This window comes from Eumetopias jubatus, unplaced genomic scaffold (genome assembly GCF_037043125.1).
Source record: "Eumetopias jubatus isolate StellerSeaLion01/CBP00866 unplaced genomic scaffold, mEumJub1_p1.0 scaffold_14, whole genome shotgun sequence".
In the NCBI taxonomy this organism is placed as follows: Eukaryota; Metazoa; Chordata; class Mammalia; order Carnivora; family Otariidae; genus Eumetopias; species Eumetopias jubatus.
The window spans coordinates 65,062,120-65,085,510 of record NW_028274820.1 but is presented as its reverse complement, the minus strand read 5'-3'; the positions used below and the strand labels follow the sequence as shown (position 1 = coordinate 65,085,510).

The following is a 23,391-nucleotide window of genomic DNA, read 5'->3' as shown; positions in this document are numbered from 1 at the left end:
ACCTCTATCTTAGTATATTGCTGTAGAGAAATGAAAAACTTAAAACGTCCTACTTTACTTGATGTAGCCACACATTAATTCCTTTATCTCTTTATAGTGGAGTCAGTGAGCAGCCTAAAAATAGCAAAAGCAGAAGCAGTTAAAGCTTGGGGACATGATCCCAAAGCAGAATCCCTAGAATTAGCGATATATTCTGTTAATGCCAATTGGAGTTATGGGGCTTGCTTGACATCCAAGCTGGGAGTACACTTTCCAGCACTACTTATTCAAGAGGATAGTGAGAGATCTCAACAATGGCAAGCATACTGATATATGAGGTCAATTAAATACTTTTTCAGAGCATGTGGAGCCTATTTGTGATTCTCTTCAACATAATCTATTATCCATTAAATTTTACATAGCTCATTTTTTGCTCATAACCAACAGATGTTAAATTCACTTCTCCTGGAATCCTAGATGCAAATTATAACCGGTGTCTCTTCAGAAAAGTCCCAAGGCATTATTTCCTGACATTCTCTGAGGTTTTAAAGGCATGTGTATTTGTACTTTACAATGATGAAATGTTTTGTCTCAAAATATTATGGTAACATGATCTAAGCTACTGCTCAAACCACAACCATCAATATCACCATAAAAATATTACAAAGCATTTTTTCCAACTTCATATATTACATATAACTCCAAATTATGGAAATATACCTACTAATATGTTTCCTCTACAATATATAAATTACAGCCTCAATTAATAGATGCAGCCTGGAAAGAACAAAGACACTAAAACCTATTTCCATTTCCTTCACTTTTAATGAATGTAGTAATGGAAAAAAATCCGTCATCTTTTGACAATTCTGTACAGGCATGAAGAGAAGCTACCTTTCTATATACTTTCACCCAAAGTCTGAGCTAAGTGTTCAAACAAAATTTGACTATAAATGTCCTTCTGAAACTATACTGCTAAAACTGTGGCTCTACTTCACTTGGATCAGATAGATACTATTTGAGTTGGTGGTAAAAAAAAAAAAATTAATCACAATCAATAACACTGGCCTTATGTTGCTGAGTCTATATGTTATGTCTTATGTTACTGAGTTACTCTAAATTTCCAAGAACCTAGAGCTAAAGAAACTGGTCATATATATATGTTTTCAGAAATTGAAACAAATGGCTTGCAAACACTAATGAACCCAAGAAGGGAAATACATTATAACTCAATTCACAACTCAAGTCAGTTAATGACAGTATCACACACTAGGGCAATGGTCTGCAGTTGCTAAGATTTGTAGAAACCCTCCATAATTGCTTTTCTCTCCAAGAACTGTAAACCTGTTTCATAGGACATTTGGAAAACATTATTTTGAAAAATGATGACACTCATACTTAATAAAATGATTATGGCTATTCTTTAAACGCTGGCAGCTTGAAAAGTTTTACCATTGGTGGGGGGCGGGGGGGAAATGAAATCCTTTAAAAACCAGTTTAAGGAAAACATATCTTTAAAAAGAAAAATTGTAATGCCAGTATTTAACACTACTTTCCATTAAATTAAAACCCCAGTCTTTTAAAATACAATCTCCATTATTTAGACATGGAGTTTATCAGAGGCACATTTCTATTGAGCTTTATGCTTTCTTGAAAAACCTGAAATGAAAATTTGCTAACAATTTACTCTTCAGGCTGTGATTGCATCTAAGAACCTGAAGCCAGAGGTATAGAGGTATGTGTGAATGCATGCATATATGTACCTATAATAAGGAAAGAAAGAATTGCATGTATTTAAAGACTTTTCAAATTTGCTACTAGAATAGCTTTTGACTTAGATGAAAGTCTAATTGGTCCTAACTTTGCCTACCATCAGTGATATTTTCTCTATGTAGTTGGAAAAACAGTCTCTGTATCTGGCTTATTCAAATAACTCTCTGTTTTGCTGAGAAAAAAAAATGTCATTTATAATACTCAAATATTGGCCTACTCGTTCATCAGAATGACTTTGTTCTGCAGTTTTTTACCAAATATAATCACCTCTCCTTCAGACACTTCCCTTTCTAGCCTAACAGAGGAAATGGATAGTCGCAACTACTCTGGTGCAATTAATCACAAAATTATTTAACACTTAGAGAGAAAATTCACACTAAATCCACTCTTGACAGAACAATTTCTCCAGGAAGACAATTCTAATTACACCTGGCACACCCAAGAGCCCAGTATCACTGTCAAGAGAGAAACCAAATGTGCTTTGGGGGGGGGGGGGAGGAGAAAAGAACATATATATCAGAGTAGAATAACTATATATATTACACATCTATATAATGCCTTCAGAACTCTTTCCAGGGGCCTGCTAGAGTCATTTCATTTTGAAAACAAGGAACCCCAAAGCAGTAGCAATGTCTGGGAGCCAGAACTTCCTTGATCCCTTCCTGTTATGTCTGGCTACGTACTGTGCCCCATCTGCAGTCATGTTTTACACTGCCCATGTCATGTAACTTTAATGCAGACATAATGGAGACTAACTCTTATGGGACAACATAAAACCTCCTTTGCTTCTCTTTTTCCACATGTAAAAGCAGAACTGCTTATCTGCAAAGAGCCTGAACAGATCAGGCCAATAAAATGGACCAGTCTTTGAAACTTGAAGCCTTGTGTGTAAGTTAAGATCTAAGTAGCAATATATTATTTAATCTTGCCAACTAGGTGAAGCTGAATATTGTAACCCTACTCTGTAAAGCTTAATTATAATTTAAAAATATATCACAAGAGATTATTAGCTTTGTATTGAAATACTAAAATTTCCATGTATTGTGATTTTTTTTTTTCTCATGGTTTGGACTGAAGTTACAGTAAGAGGGAGTAAATTCCTTTCAATAATAACCTTAACCAGTTTTTTAAAGTTAAAATTAATCATTTAAATAATATGGTATTTTACAAAAGTTAGTATAAAATCTTACTAGCTAGATCCAAACTTGCCAAGTAAAATGTAAATATTTATTGTTAATAATCAGTTATTTTTAATAACCCAAAATCCCAATTTGACAAGTATATTTCATGTTATTAAGCTAAACACTTACTCCTATTAAAATGTTTCTCATATAAATATAATTTCACTTCCCAGATACAATGCAACTCAAGTTGTTGGCATTACCAAAACTGTATGAGTAAATCACTGCCATTATTTTTTAAGTACTTATTTATTACTAATTAATATTGTTATCTAATATTTATCTTAAAATATCTAATAAACCACCATATTAAGTCTGTGTTGAGAAAGAAAAATAGTTAAAGTAGGACATACTCTAAGTGCCTGTCATCTACCCTGACATCGCACAATTCAAAGATGAGTACTTAAACCCTGCTCCCGAGGAGCCCAAAATCTACTAGGGAAACCTAAGGAACAAACTTATTGAAATTCATATTATGATTGGTATTGCAGCACAGGCATACATAAAGGATTGGGGAAAACAAAATAGGTAACAATCAACATTGGCCCAGGTAAGTTCAAGGGGTCAGAACCTTGATGACATTGCCCCACAAATTCTAAACAAGATAAGAAATAGGCCCACAGAATAAGTGCTTGTGGTGCTCTGATTAGAGAGAGCAGTGGATCTATTCGGACATATAGAAAACAGAAAATCTGTATGTCTCAAAAGATGTGTGCATCAGTACAGGTAGTATATAATGTCAGTTTGTGCTGATATTAATGACACTAACATTGATCACTTGGTTATGGTAGTGTTACCAAACCACTCCTGTAGAGACTGTTTTCTCCTTGTAATTAAAAAGTAATCCATGAGGTAATGTTTTGAGACTGAATATTCTATTACTCCAATGAATTTAGTGTCCATTGATGAATCTTTCCTGAACTAATTATTACAAAGGTTTTGCAAAATAATGATTCTCTAACTCTATCACCCATTCTACACTTATTAGCTGACCTCCTTTTGCAGAGTTTTCCTTCTATACGTGCCTTTATTTTATCACTGTACTGACAGATTCTAGTTCTGTCTTCAATATATTATAATAAATTACCATTATTATGATTTTGATGCTCAAAATGTCCCATATCTAGCCAGTGGAAACTCCTCCACCGGCTTCTGAATCATTGTGAGGTACTGTGATCATTTCTCTTGACCACTTCTTTGCTCTCTGACCCAACAATATAGAACAGACTCTCTTATTTTCCCTTCTCCAGACCTGGAAACAGCCTTTTCTCTAAGAACCCTGATCCCTTTGACTAGAGATGGTACTCAGATATGAAGATCTCTGCAACAGAGGTGCTCACTGCTACTGAGCTGAAGCCTGAATAGGTCTCTGCCCCATCTCCAACACCTCTACTCTACTCCACTGCAATAACCTCCAGCTGTAATTCTGACAGGCAATTTGGCTTCAAAACCAGTTCTTCACACTGAGTCAGAGTGATCTTTCCAAAATACAAATCTGTTCCTGTCCTTTCTGGGGCAAAAGCATATGTGTGCATGTTCACATCCATGCACTTCATGACATACTTAAAACCATTTAGTGGCTACCCTTTGGTCACAGAATAAACATCAAAACCACTAGCATGATCAAAAAGACCTCACAGGGCCTATCCTTTCCCTATACCCTAGTGACATTTTGACCACTTTACCCCAGCCCTCAATCAATTACAAAAAAAAAAAGATAGAAAGAAAGAAAGAAAAAGAAAACAGACGATGAGAATTCAGTGACGAACACCATTTTTTCTTTATTCTTTCTTTATTTTAAGTAAAATAAGATAGCAGAGCATATGAGTAAATCACCAATAACTTACAGATATAAGTGGTCAATGACACTTTTGATTTTTTTTTCCAAAAAAGTCATGGAGCTTCATTCTTTTTCATGACTCTGAAACAACTAATAATGAATGACAAGTCTCTATGTAAGGAAACATTTATGATCCTCTCCATAGCCACATGAAGGCACTGAATCATCCTAAAGAAGTTTCTATAGTTAAAATAGCAGTCTATAAAAATAGTTCATTCATGGTATAATACCAGTTAATTCACTGACCAAATTTCAATTCTGAAATTCATTTTGTTCTAAATTATCTTTTCACTTACCATCAGGACTTCGATCTATCCACCAGAGGCAATGCAAAAAAGGACAGGGGAGAAAGAATGCAACAAATTATTTGTGGTAAAATTACAACACAAATTTAATACACATCTGCTTAAAAATATAAATTAAAAAGGGCACGTATTGAATGGAACACTGGGTGTTATATGCAAACAATGAATCATGGTTCACTACATCAAAAACTAATGATGTAATGTATGGTGATTAACATAACATAATAAAATTAAATTAAAATATATATATATAAATAAATTAAAATTTTTGAGATTCTCTCAGATGATTTAAATGGCCCCCAATAAAAATAAGTCAATTCACAACTGAAGAATATAACATGAATAAGTGAAATCTAACAATATATTTGTACATTCATTCTCAGAAGTCAATGACAGTGTGTTATTTCAGTGTAAATGTGGCAAAAAAAAGTCATAAGGTATATGATCTAGATCAAGAGCAAACCAGACTCAATATGTAAATGACATCAAGAGGATTAAATGAATTGTTGGGAAAAAAATTTGAGGGAAATGCCAAATACACAGTATTTCCAGTTACTCTCACTTATATTATAATGTCTTTTTGTTTTTGGCTTGTCTTGGTATTCCTTTATTTTTATAGACTTTTTTTACATTTTAATTTCTAATTAACTTTCAACTAATTAATGCTATTCTCTTTGGTTTAGCAATAATTTATAATCTTTTAAATTCTGTCTATAGAAAAGCATAATAGTTTTAAAAATGGTATGTATAACCATAAGATCACAGACTGATTTTACAACTTTATAACATATTTTTAAAGCATTTTGTCCACTTGCTATGTAACCCATTTCTCTATTTTAAATTCATATTCAACCAGTGTCACCCCTTTCTCTGAAAACAAATGAAATACTTAGTTGAATTAAGGCATCAACAGTCTCTACAACACATATTTGAAGTGTAACAAGGATAAAAAGTGTAAAAGTGCCTATGATTATTGAGATGCTCAATTAATGATAAACGATCTAGAGATTTTAGCCAAATATTTTTCTTTTTTATTTCAGAACTCAAAATTAAAATAACACTAAAACTTTCAATGTTCTTTTCAGAAATATCCAACTAAAGAAGTCTCTCTTTGATGCCTTATGGAAGTTTTGTATTTCTTTCTGAAGCCAGCTTCCTCAAAGTCATTTAAACATAAAATATTTACATAACCCCAGATTTTGAAAATATAGGTAAATGATTAAAATGGTCAATACTGGTTAATAATGAATTTTTTTAACAACTTAAAGCAAAATAACTTACAAAGCAGAAGAAGTAGATTTTGAAAACATGTATTAAAGTGATAACGTTATCTTAGAGTATAGGGTTGTCAATGCATAAGCCAGAAAATTCACTTAGACAAAATTAAAACTATAATTATTAAAAAGCATTGCTAAATACACAAAGTGGACATCAGTAGAAAAGAAAAAGATAATCAAGGCATCTCTAAAACTTTTAGAACTAAAAAAACTGTACAGAAATGTTTAAAAAACACAAATGCAACCTTGCTAAAATATCCTATTATCAGTTACACTACGTTAAAACATTGAAAAAAAAAGCAATGACTAATTATTCATATTCTACCAATAAACAGATTGTCAAACAGTTAATATGAAAAATTCACTGCACAGGGAAAAAAACAAACTATAAAATTTAACCAAACGAAGTTGAAATTTACACTAACTGAATCTCAACTGGACTGAAGATAACGTTTTTAATTTAAAAAGAGTTCCTTGAAAAAGCACAGATCAAATTTTAGTAAATCTGTTCTTAAATATTTTAACACGTACGATACTAGAGTTTTATTTAGTCATTAGAACAGTCTCTGAAACTCTGAATACTGCTTTATATTAGAGCATTTCATAATAGTCTTTTTCACTAATTCAGACAAGGCTTTTCTTCTTTGTACAAATAAGTGAAGTCTAATACCATTCTTTGAGTGTGAATAAAAATATATCATATTTGCTATTAATTGAGAAGACAGAATCAAACATTATATGTGGAAATCAGCTAAATAGACTTATCTCTAATAATTTATAACACACAACAGTAATTTGGACATACAATTTCATTTAACACTAGGAAAGAGTTATTTCTCCATTTAGTAATATTTTACAATGTGTTTTTCAGTCTTAAACATTTAAATATTTAACTCATAACCCCAATATTTTAAAAGGAGTAATTAGGCTTATAAATCTGTGAACAACTGCGTGCTTACCTGATGGTCTGGAATAAGAAACAACAGCATTTCCTTCCAACTGAGGTGGTGTATAACTCCCTTTCAGATAAACAGAAAACGATACTGTTCTACTCATCTCTGGTGCTATAAGCAATGTAAAAGTAATATTAAGTTACAAAATTTTGGACAATTATTATTAACAACAGTTAAAATTATGCATACACTACATGCCAGCTAGTATCCTAAGCACTTTACATGGATTAATTTATTTAATCCTCACAATAACCCAGTAAGGTGTGCACTATTATTGTCCCCAACTTTTGTGCATGAGGAGACTGGCTACAGAGAGATTAAGAAACTTGCCCGAGGTCATACATCTAACAGAGAACTGGAAACTGACTTCAGAACAAGGGTGCCCATATTCTACATCACTGCTTGTCTTTAGTCAGATGAATAGGCAGCATGATCAGAGAAATATGTACACAAAAAGGCAAGAGAATCTGGGAACAGGGATTAGTACACTTTATCATGGCTAGAATACCGACTGCAGGGGAAAATGGGAGGGGGGACTGCATAAGGATGTAACTGTAACAACTTTGCAGATTGTACATAGACTTCTATATTCATGTATTGGACCTCCAACCTGTGTTAGGCAGTCTTAAGAGGTTTTTAACTGGAAAAATAAATTGTTCAGAATGTGTTTTGGAAAGACAAATTGGTTTCCTGAGATTAAGAATTCCTCATATCAGTGAGATCATATGATACATATCTTTCTCTGATTGACTTATCTCACTTAGCATAATACCCTGGAGTGGTGGGGGGGTGGGAGGGATGGGGTGGCTGGGTGATAGACACTGGGGAGGGTATGTACTATGGTGAGTGCTGTGAATTATGTAAGACTGTTGAATCACAGACCTGTACCTCTGAAACAAATAATACATTATATGTTAAAAAAAAAAAAAAAGAAGATAGTAGGAAGGGAAAAATGAAGGGGGGGAAATCGGAGGGGGAGACGAACCATGAGAGACTATGGACTCTGAGAAACAAACTGAGGGTTCTAGAGGGGAGGGGGTGGGGGGATGGGTTAGCCTGGTGATGGGTATTAAAGAGGGCACGTTCTGCATGGAGCACTGAGTGTTGTGTGCAAACAGTGAATCATGGAACACTACATCAAAAACTAATGATGTAATGTATGGTGATTAACATAATAAAATAAAAAATAAAAATATATAAAAATAATAATAATAAAAGAAAGACAAATTGTAAGTATTGTGAAAAGAATAGAAAATAAAGTGAAAATCCAATGATTCTCACCTACAAGGTTACTTCAACCATTCGACCATTCATTCAGTGTTTCAATTAATATTTTATTGAATTCCCCCTATCTGTCCGGCGCACTCAAGTAAGGGTTGATAATACAAAGGCAAAAGAGAGAAATGTGTTCTTGACTCCATGAATAAGATATAGAATGACCAGCTGAACAGCAGCAGTAAACAAAGAAAGAAAAAGACTAGAAAGATAAACAGAAATCATTTTGATGGGACTAATGACAACTGGGATGCAAATGATAGGACATGAGAGATTCTGTGCAAAGAAATCTTACCAAAAGTGGCCATTTATGACCTGTCTACTATTTTAGGCATTATTACAGGTATCTTACACAGCTTCATTTTCTAATTAAATCCGCAAAACAGCCCTGCAAGACAGATATCACTATCCCCTTTCTGCAGATTAAAAGAAATGAAGGTTCCAAGTAATTACTAAAGTAGTTTGACGAAGGTTACACATCGAGTAAGTGTCAGAGCCAGAATTCAAATTCAGGCCAGACTCCAAAGCCAATATTCTTTCTTCAAACATAACTGATTCAATAAACAGCTCACTAGAGAAACACCAATAAAGAAAGCCTTCCAAATTATAGTATTAAAATACAATTACAGGCCCATCCAGTTAAAGAAAGCACTTGAAAATCTATAATTACTTCAGCTCAATGACCATTCACTGAATATTGCTATTTTTTAAAAAAGTATCAATCATGCTTGATGTTTGGAGGGAAAATATAAGCAAAACAACACAATCACTGATTTTATTTTATTTTTTTTTAAAAACTTCAGTTCTTTTTTTTTTTAAGATTTTATTTATTTATTCATGAGAGACAGAGAGAGAGAGAGAGAAAGAGAGAAGCAGAGGGAGAAGCAGGCTCCCAAGGAGCAGGGAGCCCGATGCGGGACTCGATCCCAGGACCCTGGGATCATGACCTGAGCCGAAGGCAGACGCTTAACCATCTGAGCCACCCAGGCGCCCCAATCACTGATTTTAGAAAGATACCAGCCTCACTTATTCAGACAAGAAATATAAGCCATGAAATAAACATACTAACTAAAAAAAATTTTCTTTAAATAAAAGAAAACCTCACACCATGATAGACTTTAAGCCAAAACAGAACACTTACCCATAAATTCAAAGGTGAACTGATCACAGGTCAATACTAAAGGTGGTTGCACATAGACTGATAATTTGGCTTTTTGCAGTGCCAGTCGATTCTGCAATGTGACCTAAGGAAACAGAAATTGTTATTAATAGAAAATTACATTTTATCCAAACTGATAGGATAGCAAAAGTATGTAAAAAATCATTAGCAAATAATTAGGAAACATTGTGAGAAAAAATGAGTAGTGACAAACATAACATGTAACATAAATAGTAGATTAATTGGTAAGTAGGTAAGTGGTAATTTCTACCCAGTTAGAAACTGGACAAAGGAGTTAAACAGACTTCCCTCCAAAGAAGATATAGAAATGGCCAAACAAGCACATGAAAACATGCTCAATATCTTTAATCACTATGAAATACAAGTTAAAACCACAATGAGATACTACTACACATCTACTAAAATGCTGTATTCAAAAGAACAGACACAAAATAGGTGTTAGCAAGAATGTGAGGAAAAACACCTCATACACTGCTGATGGGAATGTAAAATGGTATAGCCATGCAAGAAAATAGTTTTGACAGTTTCTTAAAAAATTAAACATAAATTTACCATATGACCTCACAATTCCATGCCAAGAGAAATGAAAATATATGTCCCCCCAAAAATTGTACACAGATTTCATAGCAGCATTCTTCACAATAGCCAAAAGTAGAAACAACCCAAATGTCCATCAACTGATGAACGGATAAACAAAATATGGTATATCCTTACAATGAAATAGTATTCAGTGTATTCAGTAATCAAAAGAAATGAAGTACTGGCACATGCTATAACATGGGTAAACCTTAAAAACATTGTGCTAAGGGGTAGAAGCCAGTCACAAAGAACCACATATTGTATGATTCCATTTATATGAAATGTCCAGAATAGGCAAATCTATAGAGACAGAAAATAGATTAGAAGCCGCTGAGGGATGGGAACGGGGGAGGGGTGGACCATGGAAGAGGAAAGGGAGCATGTGGTTACTTTTAAGGGGGACAAAAATGTTCTAAAATTAAATTCCGGTGATGGTTCCACAACTCCGCAAATATAATAAAAATCACTGAATTGAATTCTTTATATGAGTAAATTGTATGGTATATGAATTATATCTCAATAAAACCATTAAAATGTTTTATAAAAAGCAAAGGACATTGCTGCTATAAACACTGGGGTGCACGTGCCCCTTTGGATCACTATATTTGTATCTTTGGGGTAAATATCCAGTAGTGCAATTGCTGGGTCATAGGGTAGCTCTATTTTCAACTTTTTGAGGAACCTCCATACTGTTTCCCAGAGTGGCTGCGCCAGCTTGGATTTCCACCAACAGTGTAGGAGGGTTCCCCTTTCTCCGCCTCCTTGCCAACATCTGCCGTTTCCTGACTTGTTAATTTTAGCCATTCTGACTGGTATGAGGTGGTAACTCATTGAGGTTTTGATTTGGATTTCCCTCATGCTGAGTGATGTTGAGCACTTTTTCATGTGTCTGTTGGCCATTTGCATGTCTTCTTTGGAAAAATATCTGTTCATGTCTTCTGCCCATTTCTTGATTGGGTTATTTGTCCTTTGGGTGTTGAGTCTGATATGTTTATAGCAGCAATGTCCACAACAGTCAAACTATGGAAAGAGCCAAGATGTCCAACAACAGATGAATGGATAAAGAAGAAGTGGTGTGTACACACACACACACACACACACACACACACACACACACACACACACACAATGGAATATTATGCAGCCATCAAAAAAAACAAAATCTTGCCATTTGCAATGATGTAGATGGAACTAGAGGGTATTATGCTAAGTGAAATAAGTCAATCAGAGAAAGGCAATTATCATATGATCTCACTGATATGTGGAATTTGAGAAACAAGACACAGGATCATAGGTGAAGGGAGGGAAAAATGAAACAAGATGAAACCAGAGAGGGAGACAAACCATAAGAGACTCTTAATCTCAGGAAACAAACTGAGGGTTGCTGGAGGGGAGGGGGGTGGGAGGGGTGGGGTGGCTGGGTGATAGACATTGGGGAGGGTATGTGCTATGGTGAGCACCGAATTGTGTAAGACTGATGAATCACAGACCTGTACCCCTGAAACAAATAATACATTATATGTTAATTTAAAAATTTTTTAAAGAGGGGCGCCTGGGTAGCTCAGTTGGTTAAGCGGCTGCCTTTGGCTCGGGTCATGATCCCAGGGTCCTGGTATCGAGCCCTGCATCAGGCTCCCTGCTCAGCAGACAGCCTGCTTCTCCCTCTCCCTCTGCCTGCCTCTCTGCCTACTTGTACTCTCTCTCTATCTCTCTGTCAAATAAATAAAATCTTTAAAAAAATTTTTTAAATAAATAAACACATTTAAAAAAAAAAAGGAAAAATCTGCCCTGCACTTGGTGAATAATTACATCATGAAATATGTATTCATTTTCTTTTACGTATAGATGTGGCAATGGGATTATCTTATCTAGTATCTGCATACCATCTTTTGCATAAATTAATTATTCTCTAAAGATTTCCTTACTAGGTGGATATTTACTAGCCTAGATACATATCAAAGCACCACATTTTATTCCATGGCTTAACACAAAAATCAGATCTAATTCTAGAAAATATCAAAGAGTGGCAATATTGACTGCTGCATATCTCAGCTGGTTGCATTTCTAAACTGGTGCTCTTATATGGTGACGCTAAGAAAACCCTCCCATATTAGAATCAAAAGCTAAGAACTCTGGGTTAACAGTGTGACTGGGAAGTAGGACAGGTTTGGGTAAAGAAGGCCAGGACTTCTCTCACTCCCTAAGGAGGAACAGCAGCAGAAAACATCAGGCCCGTGGATTTTTACTGGGCCACAGTGCTAAGGGGCATCATTTTTCAGGCTATCAAAGAAAAAGCTTAAAGATCTTACTTCCGTTGCGCATGTTCTCTCTTTGGACTTCTGTGTCCTAAAAGTCCCAACCTTTGAACAGTCTCATTTGGATGAGTTCATCCACGTGGTTGGTATGGTAAGCCAGACTTAACCACAGTCAACTGCCAGGTAGGGTTGGTATACCAACTGAATCACAATCTCTGGGGGTAGTTCTGGGTATTGTTTTTTTTTTTCCTAGCTCCCCAGATGATACCTATGTACTACCAGAGTTAAGAAGCACTCTTCTATATGGCACCTTTGCTGTAGAGCAACTTATAGTCGAGTTATTAGATTCTAGTATATGAGAGAAATACATGTGATTATTAACTCACATAGTGCAAGGGTACACTTATTTTTAAGAAAAGTAGTTTTCAAATTTCTCTTAAGTAAAAGGCATGTATCACCTATTCCTTAATATATATTTTACATATATATTCATATATATATAATATATACGTACACACACATACTATAGAGAAAGAAACAATATACAGGAATACACAACTGGCCCAGAAACATTATATACATATAATTAGATTCAGTAAGTATCGTGCAATCATTTTAAATGATGTGGGTAGTCTATACAACTTAAAAAATAAGTTAAACACAAAAATTTTGACTTGCAAAATAAAATTTGAAAGGATAACTATTGATGCAAATAAATACAATAAATACAGCAAATGAACAATGAATCCTCAATTTTTACTTTATAAGCCCTGGGAATACATGAGGGGAATCTGCATACCACAAGCAAAGCTTCCTTCATGATATCTGATCACTATAAACAAAAAAATTTTAGTAAAATCTTGATGGTAATTATGGGAAGAAGAAATTATGCCAGGTCCACTGAATAAACAGGATACAACTTAAATATTTTACTATAAATAATAATATAATGCTAGTCTATACATATATTTTTAAATAAAATTAATAATATTAATGATAACCATTAACGGCCTTTTATATTCATGGAACCATGTGAATAAATTATTTGTGTGCATTATCTCATTTAATCTTCACAACATCATGAAACAGGGACTATCACTATACATCATTTTACAGAAGAGAAAACTGTGGTTCAGAGAAGCTAAATAATTTGCCCAAGGCCACTCTGATTATAAGTAAAAGAACCACAATTTAACTTCTGTCTGCCAGAATCCAGAGTCCATGCTCTTAATCAACTGTGGTTAAGTCTCAAAACAAGCCTGTAATTAAAAAGTATCCTCATTTTACAGTTTAAAAAGAGAGGTTCAGAGAAGCTAAATAACATGTCCAAGACCAATAAGCCAATATGTGCAAGACAACTGAAAACTATCACCATGAATATATCATAAGAGCTTAGTTTTAAAAGTGAAAATGAAAAATCTTTAAAGTAGTAATAAGCTGCTTATAAGAGAACATACATTCTGGACCGCCTGGGTGGCTCAGTTGGTGAAGCATCTGCCTGTGGCTCAGGTTATGATCCCAGGGTCCTGGGATGGAGCCCCATATGGAGCCCAGCATTGAGCCCCCCTTATTCTCCCTCCCCCTCTACCCCTCCCCCTCCAGCTCATGCTCTCTCTCTCTTTCTCAAATAAATAAAATCTTAAAAAAAAAAAGACATTCTGACTCCACCTGGCATAACAATGTGTACTTAGACAATGATCACACAATTTTACACTGTGTAAAATCATGATAGCTCTCATGCACAGATTTATTAAACCCCAACAATGGCCTAGGCATTTTCAAATGTGAACCAAGGAGATGTGTGATGAAAATAACTAGAGGAACAAAGAAGACTTGTGTTTGAGCCAAAAAAAAAAAAAAAAAAAGAGTTAAAGACTTGGCTAGATCATAAACCTCATATTTTAAGAGAAGAATAATTACAGAATATTAAGGGGAAAATATAAAACATTAATATAAGAATTTTCCATGCTGTTTTCTGGTTCTAACAAAATGAAACATGATCCTTAGGAAATATAATACCAAAGTTTTATCCTAGATATATAAATATGACTCCAAAGGCCAGGTATGAACAACCACTCCGCCTTAGTTGCCTGGAAGAGATGGTCACGCATCGTGCACACATACTCAAGGTAGCCACATCTTCATTCACTTGGAACGAATGGAAAAATTTTCTCAATTAACAGGATTTATTATAATGGAAACTTGCATGGTTATATATCTTGGCTGCTGTTGTTATAAAAAACTATAAGAAGAGATTTATAGCAAAATTTGTATAGAAACTGTCTGACAGAATCAGGAAGTCATTGTGTCTGCTGTACAAGTCCAGCTGATTTTATGCAACCCTTCTGTGTTGCATTCTTTCTCATGCTCTTAATAATGGCAATAAGGAAGAGAGCTGAGACTTAGTCATTCTCAAATATAAAAATTCCATTAATGAAGGAGAACTTTCCAGTAGTTTCATGCCATCATTTTAAGATGGCTATTATTACACGTGAAAGCCTAAAAACTGCATAGGTGAGAAAGGTGTATTTACTTACAGCAATAACCAGCAGTTGGTGGGGGGGGTGGGAATTAGCATGAGCACTGTTATCTGGTTTAAGTACAGGATTTCTTTTTGCAATTTATAGTGTGCTCCTGAATTATTATGTGTGTGTGTCTGAACAGTATCGGTAGATAGATAAAAAAGAGGTTTCTCTACACAAAAGTCTATAGATCATTCCTGGAACTCTGCAGCATTTTTTTTTTTAAGTGTTTGATTTCTTGCCACTACTGCTTTTCCAGACTCAGAGGTATTAATGAGATAGAGCCTTTGATTGGATGGGGGGAGGGAGAACTGGGGAAAGACCACCCTTGTTTCCAGTGGCAAGAATCCAAAAAAATTAGCTTAGGAAACTGTTACAAGTTTGGGCTCCCTTCAACTTCTACCAAAGATCCCCACACTTGGGCCACCCGCTGGGTCCAGTGTAAGCGAACACAATTGGTAAAGCCTGGTGCCCTGTCAAGCTCCTCCAAGGACAGCAACCCATAATCTAAGAAAATAAAAAGTCCTGTCCAAGTTTTAACTAAGCAAATCGCCAAGATCCACAACTTTTCCTGGCTCCAAGGTCTGGGCAGTGATAAATATTTTCAGCTTAATAACGTGCTGACTGATTACCACGCTTTAATCTAAATGCCTTAAGAGGGTTCTACATTTGAGTTCTAGTTCTAAAATTCTACAATGACAGAACTAAAAATCTTAACCAAAACCACATCCTTCATATTCTATTTTTTTAGGATTATCAATTTGTCATTACTCTACTTTGTGGCTTCTTCATTTAATATTTTCTTGCTATAAATACATCCATTTAAAGTTAATGTTATGGCAGGTAGATGAGTGGAAATTCTTCTCAAATATACACATAATTATAGATAGAAGAAAGATAGTAGTATTCATATGATTCCCCTATATATATATGATGCTGCAATTCACGGGTTGGTCTATCATAAATGGTGATGACACAATTCCTCCAACATATTTAAAATGCTAATTTTGTTTCTAGAAAAAAGACCCTAGATCATTTAAACATAATGGTTAAGCATAACCCATAAAAATTATTTATATTACATAACATTGCTACAAATGCAATTATCAGTTTTATATTTGTAGGAAACAATAAAGGTTATGCTTCCTACCCAAGGCTGAGGGAAATGTGTAAATTTCAAGTGCTTGTTTTACATTTCCATAAGCCAGTCGTAGGGTGACAACAGTGGCAGATGTGATGAAATGTGTAATACTGTTTGCACAATACAGTCTAGAACCATGGTACAATACCTTAACTGTGACTGAAGGGACAAGGTCAGTTCCCACTTCAACATCAGTAGCTTGCTGTAAAAACAGAATTGAGAAGAGAAGGAAGGAAAGAATAGTTGCAAATTACATGTCCATCAATGAGTAAACACAATGCGTGCAATATATACTTCCCACCACCAAAATGGGGAACTAACCATAAAGGACTTATCAATCTAATGACAGACTAAAAGGGTCAATGTGGCTTTTTGAATGCCTTCAACTGGAAAGTCATAAGCTAATAAAAACCTTTTCCAAAATGGAAGGAAAAGGTCACATATTTTATTATTAAAATACTCTCTTGACAAATTTATTAAATGTTGAAATTAATAGAATTTAAATAACAAAATTTTGGGGCGCCTGGGTGGCTCAGATGGTTATCTTCTGCCTTCAGCTCAGGTCATGATCCCAGGGTCCTGGGATCGAGTCCCACATCGGGCTCCCTGCTCCTTGGGAGCCTGCTTCTCCTTCTGCCAATCTCTCTCTCTCTCTCTCTCTCTCTCTCTCTCTCTGTCTCTCATGAATAAATAAATAAAATCTTAAAAAATAAATAAATAAATAAATTTTTTTAAAATATTGAAACTAATTAATTCTATTAACTTGTTCTTTATATTATATTGAAGAACGTCTCCTTGTACTTCTCAGATAAGCATTATGCTATCCTTTAAGGTCCTTATATTTTCAACTTGCCAAAGGTATTCTGATTAATAATATGTATCTAAGACACATAACTAATGATACAAAGCTTGAGTGGCCTTACACCTAGAAAATAAAAGTAGAAGTGTATTTTTTTACTAGCTCATATCATAAACTAGGTCACTCTTTGAACATCAGCCTGGGTTACTTGGTCCTACCCCTTCAAGAATTCAGAGCATAATATAATACAGCAAACATTTCCTTATAATTTATAATTTACTTATTAGAGTGATAGATTGAGAGGAAAAAATGCTCACTCTATGACAGAATAAGACCAAGGGGTAACATAATCTTCCATAATACCCATTATTAGGGAACAATTAAGATCATAAAATCATTAATCCAACCAATGAATAGATCCATTGTGCTTTTAGTTAACTTATTTGAGTTTTTTTTTACTAAGAAAACCTAAGCCACGTCTAAGCAACAGGGACGGCTGTAATGTACTGGATACCACCATAAGTAAGAGTTGGGAGATTCATATTCTATTCTATACAACTCCATAGTAAACGATATATGAACTCTGATCCACCTCAGTCCAGAAGACAGGACAGCAATGCTTGTCTCATCTATAAAAGACCTCACTCTAATATAAGTTATATTATTTTTTAGATGTGTGCTTTCATAATAATGACAAAATAAAATACTAAACTAGGCTTTTTGCTCTAGTAGAACCTAAAATCCAGGAAATGTTTTACATTTACCTGTCCACAGATCTAGAAGAGAAACCAACATCTCCTGTTTCCTGCTCTTTTCAATCCATGTTTAAACACCTAGGTACTTCAAGGACAGCAGTCCTTTGGGAAGATAAAATTATAGCCAGAGAGAAATAGCTACACAAAGGACACCATGACACCATAGCCATATAAATCGTTGGGTTAGTGTGTTCTAATGGGATGAATATGATACTCTCAGGAATATCTTAAGAAGGAAAAAATAGTAAGACAGGGAAAATGAAGCTGGAAAGAGACACCTAGTTAAGAGGAAACAGCACTCTGAGTTACCAATAGGGAAATATACATTACAATATAGTGCTATTACACAAGGCCTTTTCCTACAAAGATCAAAAGTTGCTAAAGAACAGAAAGGGAATCCCTCCTTCCAAACAGTTTATGTTTAAGAGAACCTAGAAAAAATTATATAAGTTGCCCAAAGGAAAATAAGAATCATTTCCAAGGCAAGAAAATGTGTGTACGTTTGTCAGCTAAGCAAAAATGTTCCACTCAGACTACACCCTTCAGGTAGAGTGAGAAATGGTGTGTGCTGAATGGCCAATGTTTTAAACAGTGCCTCTACTATGTGACCCAGCTGAGTGAATGTTTCTTTCATATATAGTATTTTTTTTTAAGTATGCCCAACTTACTATATTATGGCAATGTTAACGTGATTTTTATCACAGCTTGGGTTGGCTCTTTATTCCAAGATTAATCTTTGAAAACTTAGGACAAGTACTTACTATATTATGCTCTGATACCTAAATATCGAAGTCATTTCCTAGGTAAAATTACATGACATGAACTCCAAATATAGTAAAAACCAGTGAATTTGATCACTTGCCAAAACTGATCAACTTCTGATTCAGACACAGATAAACTTAATAGATTTTTGCCCAAACTGCAGGCAGTGAGACATAACCAATTATAATCTAACAAGTGCTTACAGAAAACTAAACAAGGAAATGGGGCAACATGACCAAGGACAGTCCCTCTTTCATCCTTCCTGTTTCTCATCTCCACTCCTTTATGAAGCAAAAATACTGAGCACTCATTATGTGACAGACACTAAAGATACGGCAGTGGACGAGACAAGCAGTGGAATGCAGGGTATGGTGGTGGTGGTGGTGGTGGTGGTGGTAGTGGTGATGATAATGCTAAAAGAACTAAAATGTAATTTGATGATGATGATGCTGATATTGTTATCATAACAATTCAACAAAGTAGATTCTATTATTATTCCCATTTTACAGATGAGAAAAATTGAGACTAAGAAAATAAAATACTCTGCCCTGGGTCACACAGACAGAAACAGCAGGAAAAAATAATTCTTGGCCCAACTGCCCAACTGTTTATTGTTAAATAACACACACAGACACCTCCCTCCCCACCCCCATCTCCCCCAACCCCACAACACTAGCTCATTGAACCTTCAACAAAAATCTTGTAGGGTATTATTCACCTGGATTATGATTATCTCAATATTCTGGTACTGAAAAAGTTTTGTTTTTTTTTTTTAAGTAGATTCAGAATAATGAATCTTCTACTGTTGCCCCATCCTCTCCTTTTTTTAGACCAAAATCCTACCTAAGGAACTCCTAAGAGATTGGAAATGTTTTTTCTAGAAAGTAATAAAGACTAAAAGTTGTTATCCTCCCTAAAGTTTCTATCTGGGGACCAAAAATTTAAACCAATACATATTGATCCCAAATCAGCAGAGTCCACCACTATCCTAAACCCTTTTAAAGTCTGCGAATATACCTACAGACACTGAATCAAAGTTAGGAGAAACCATGGCAGAAACTTTCAAATCATCTTCTCTCTCCGTCATGGGCCAAACACCTGTAATTTAAAAAGAAAAACAATATTTAATCATAAGGTAAACCTGATGCATACAGTTTTTTTAAAAAGGTTTTTCTATACCATATATCAAAAAACAACCCCATAAACATACTCACAAGTTGAAGAAAACTAATGCATTACAGAATTAGAAATCTGATAATTCTTCCCCCTCTACAAAATTTTAAAGAAAAACTGTCTTTCTCCAAAGATATTATCTAAGATGTGTCCCAGTGACTGAAGAGTGTTGGGAACTTCAATGCTCTCTCCTTAACACTATAGGTAGGAGCCCAAACTATAACTTTTTGAAGGTAAGTTGGGCAGAACTATCAAAATGTAAAATATACATTCCTATGATTTAACAATTCTACTCCTTAGCATTTATCCAATACTCACAGACACACCCAAGGAGCCTCTCTGCTGCTGGTAGTTATTAAAAACAAAAACAAAAACAACCTAAATCCCTATGTTTCTATTAATAGGGAAATGCTTGACTAGATTATGGTATATCTACACTATGCAATGATCCATAGACCAAAGCTATAAATAAGAGTGCTAGCTAACTTTATACACTATTATGAAAAGAACTCCAGGACGTGCCTATTAATAAAAAAAAAAAGCAAGACGTTGTACAATGCATCTAATATGCACATATTTGTGTAAAAAGAAATAAACATGAATTTTTTTTAAAGAATACACAAGCACTCTTGATAAAGGTTACCTTTAAATAATCTAGAGGAACTAGGATCTGGGGGTTTTACCTTTTTAGTACTCTTAGAATTATTTTCATCACATTCGTGTTATTTTCACAACTTAAAATTTCACTATTTAAAAATGTTTATAGTGCATACTGAGATATGAACAAGTGACACAGATCCTAAATGAACAAGAAACCTAAATAATATATATGCAAAAATACATGTGTATATATGTGTGTGCATTCATATACACATATATATATATGAATAACAGACTATTGGCTGCCCACCTAACAACCACTTTCCCCTCCTCCTCCTCCTTTGTGGCAGAACTGTAATTCTACTGAGGCATTCGCCTTCTTCTCAAAGTCCTTGGATTGGTCAGATCCAATCATGGTGATTTCATTCCCCCGACCATTTGTTGCTTTAGGCATGAGCACTGGGGCTTAATCCTGGCAGACGTGAGGTGAAGGGAGTTGGGAGTGGGGGGCGCATGCTTCTGGGAAAGCTATTTCCCCATAATAAAAAGGGAGACTTAGGAGAAATGTCTCTCTTCTTCCCTGGAAATCATATTTGCACATAATGCCTGGAACTGCTGAAATTACCCTGTGACCTTGAGAGGAAACATCCCTCACACACCAAGGATAGCTGACTGAAAACATGGAAAGTTCTTGGATGATGCCACAGGAATCAGCTGTCTCACAAAGAGAAGAACTACCTACAATTGCCATCAGGCATTCCCACCAGTACTGCAATATTGGATGTAGGAATTTCCATAACTTAGTGACAATACGAAAGCCTGCTCCTTGCCTGCCCAAAAACCATTCTTCAGTTCTTTACTAAAAGAAGCTCAATTTTATTCTGAGCAACAAAGTGCTCGGCTAAAACACGAATTTTCCCAGCCTCTTGTAAGCTTGGAGTGGCCAGTGAGATGTGAGTAGAAGCTGCTCAGGGTGTGGCTTCCAGCAAAGATCCTTAAAGGGGCTGACTCAGCTGCAGATGTGAGGGCAGGAGTTCCAGAAGCCATCCTGGACCAACGGATGACCCTGGGAGAGAAAGAATTGGAGTCCCTGACGACAGTGGAACCGCCAGACCAACGCTGGTCTGCCCATTGCTGGACTTCTTTTCCATGGGAAAGAAATAAACCTCTGCCTTGTTTAAGCCACCTTATTTGGGTATTGTGTTATGTGCAGACAGACTTGGACCTAAACAACACATCTTCTAACAAGGTCACCAAGTACAAATGCTTCTAGTACTCAATGGTAAAGGCAACTTAGTTATCCTAGACATATTTTCAATAGGGTACAGAGTTTCATTTATATGCCCCTTTCTTACTGTTCTCTTTCCCTTCCTGAAGACACAATTGTGTGGGAGGCTATCTCAATATCATACTCATTCCTTCACACCCCAGGTAAAGAACATGATCAACTGGCTTAATTATAAGGAAATTCTGCCTTTGAAAGTGCCTACCAACAGATGTGGTTGACTACTGGTAACAGAAATGCTAGGCAGGATTCACACTAATGAGCTGAATATGAAAAGCTTCAAAACCCATGAGCCATACAGAAATTACTATAATTTCATGCTTACAACATACATTCCTCATATAAGTTACACACATAAAATCAGCTTCAAAAACACTTTTATTACAGTAGATAATATACACCAGGTGTACAACAAAATGTACTCTTTAAATTGGCTTTAAATTTTGCTGAAACTCTGCTTTGAAGAAATAAAAAAGCTCTAAGTACCAAAAATAATCCACAAGACTGTGAACTTATTTTTGTGAATGAAAGTCACTATACTAAAATAAGTGGCATTTAAATGAATAATGAGGTCATCAAAAAGTTCAGAGTTTTAACTTCTCATAATCTTCTATAATGAAATGATTTAGTGCTTTTATATAATTACAGGTATTTAATAAACAAATATACCACAGTTTTATAAGGGTACAGAATACTAAGTTTTTTCAATATCTAGAAATAAAATATTTTAAAATTTCTTTCTTACAAGTTTCTCTTTGGGTTTTTTTTTTGGGGTGTGTGTGTGTGTATGTGTGTGGGAGGTTTTTGTTTGTTTGTTTGTTTTTTTAGGACTAAAACCAAAGGATGATGGCAAAGAAGTGTCAGGGAACTTCAAATATTAACTAAAATTTGAGGTTATGTAAATAATGAACTTTGCACCCATGTCTGTGGGCACATCCCTACCTTAATTAGCAGTTATTTCAAAATATACAAAAGGATCAAGGTAATGACAACTTTAAAAGAACCCAACCCTTCTCACTCAAGGGCATCACTATGGCCAGCAAAAAAAACTTTTAGCTGTAAGGGATTTTTCTGAGAAATCTTTTACACAGTTGAGTGTTAATCAAAATATCACTAACACATTGTTTATGGAAAGGGCAAAATCTCAAGACACAAGATCTAAAATGAAAAGCAACATTAAATTTATTTAATGAACTCTGGAAATTTCATGTTTCATATATATGCCACTCTTCTTCAATTATATTTTTAAATGACATAAAGAGACTCATAATTCCATTAATCCCCAAAACACTAGTATCAAAAAGGGGGGGAATGTGTATATTGCAATGTGACACATCCAATTTTAACAATTCTCCATTTGAGAGGGGGTTGCTGACAACAAATAGGTTTTCTGTAATTGGAGGTACTTAAAAGACCTAAATTTCACTGGTTTACTTTCAAAACTTTCTAGGAGAATGTGTGAAGCCAAGGCATAATAATTTTACTTTAATAATCATATTTTTAAAATATATTATCTAAATTCCTCTGAATCTGTCTTGGTAATGGAGACTCAAAAATATATAAATCTAGTAAAGTGATTGGATCAGGATTAAGATTGGCTCTGGTGTTTTGGTTGGCTTTTGATGCTCTGCTTCTTTTATTATTCCTACTTGTTTTAATATTTCTCTTATGTGAAAATACTCCATATTTTTTCTCATTAAAAAAATACTTTTACCTGACTCTGAGAAGAAAACTTAAAATAATGTTTTTCACATGTC

At 34.9% G+C, this 23,391-nt stretch overlaps 1 protein-coding gene across 1 annotated transcript in view; it reads right to left on the bottom strand.

Moving 5' to 3' along the window:
- The window catches only part of BBS9 (Bardet-Biedl syndrome 9), a 470,178-nt gene that overhangs the window by 274,588 nt on the left and 172,199 nt on the right, over positions 1-23,391 (bottom strand). Inside the window, exons 11-15 of the mRNA XM_028092268.1 lie at positions 19,598-19,674; positions 16,409-16,462; positions 9,725-9,827; positions 7,315-7,419; positions 5,070-5,084 (exon numbers count right to left, since the gene is read on the bottom strand). Coding sequence (XP_027948069.1) covers positions 5,070-5,084; positions 7,315-7,419; positions 9,725-9,827; positions 16,409-16,462; positions 19,598-19,674 — 354 coding nt within the window. The remainder of the gene's footprint in view (positions 1-5,069; positions 5,085-7,314; positions 7,420-9,724; positions 9,828-16,408; positions 16,463-19,597; positions 19,675-23,391) is intronic.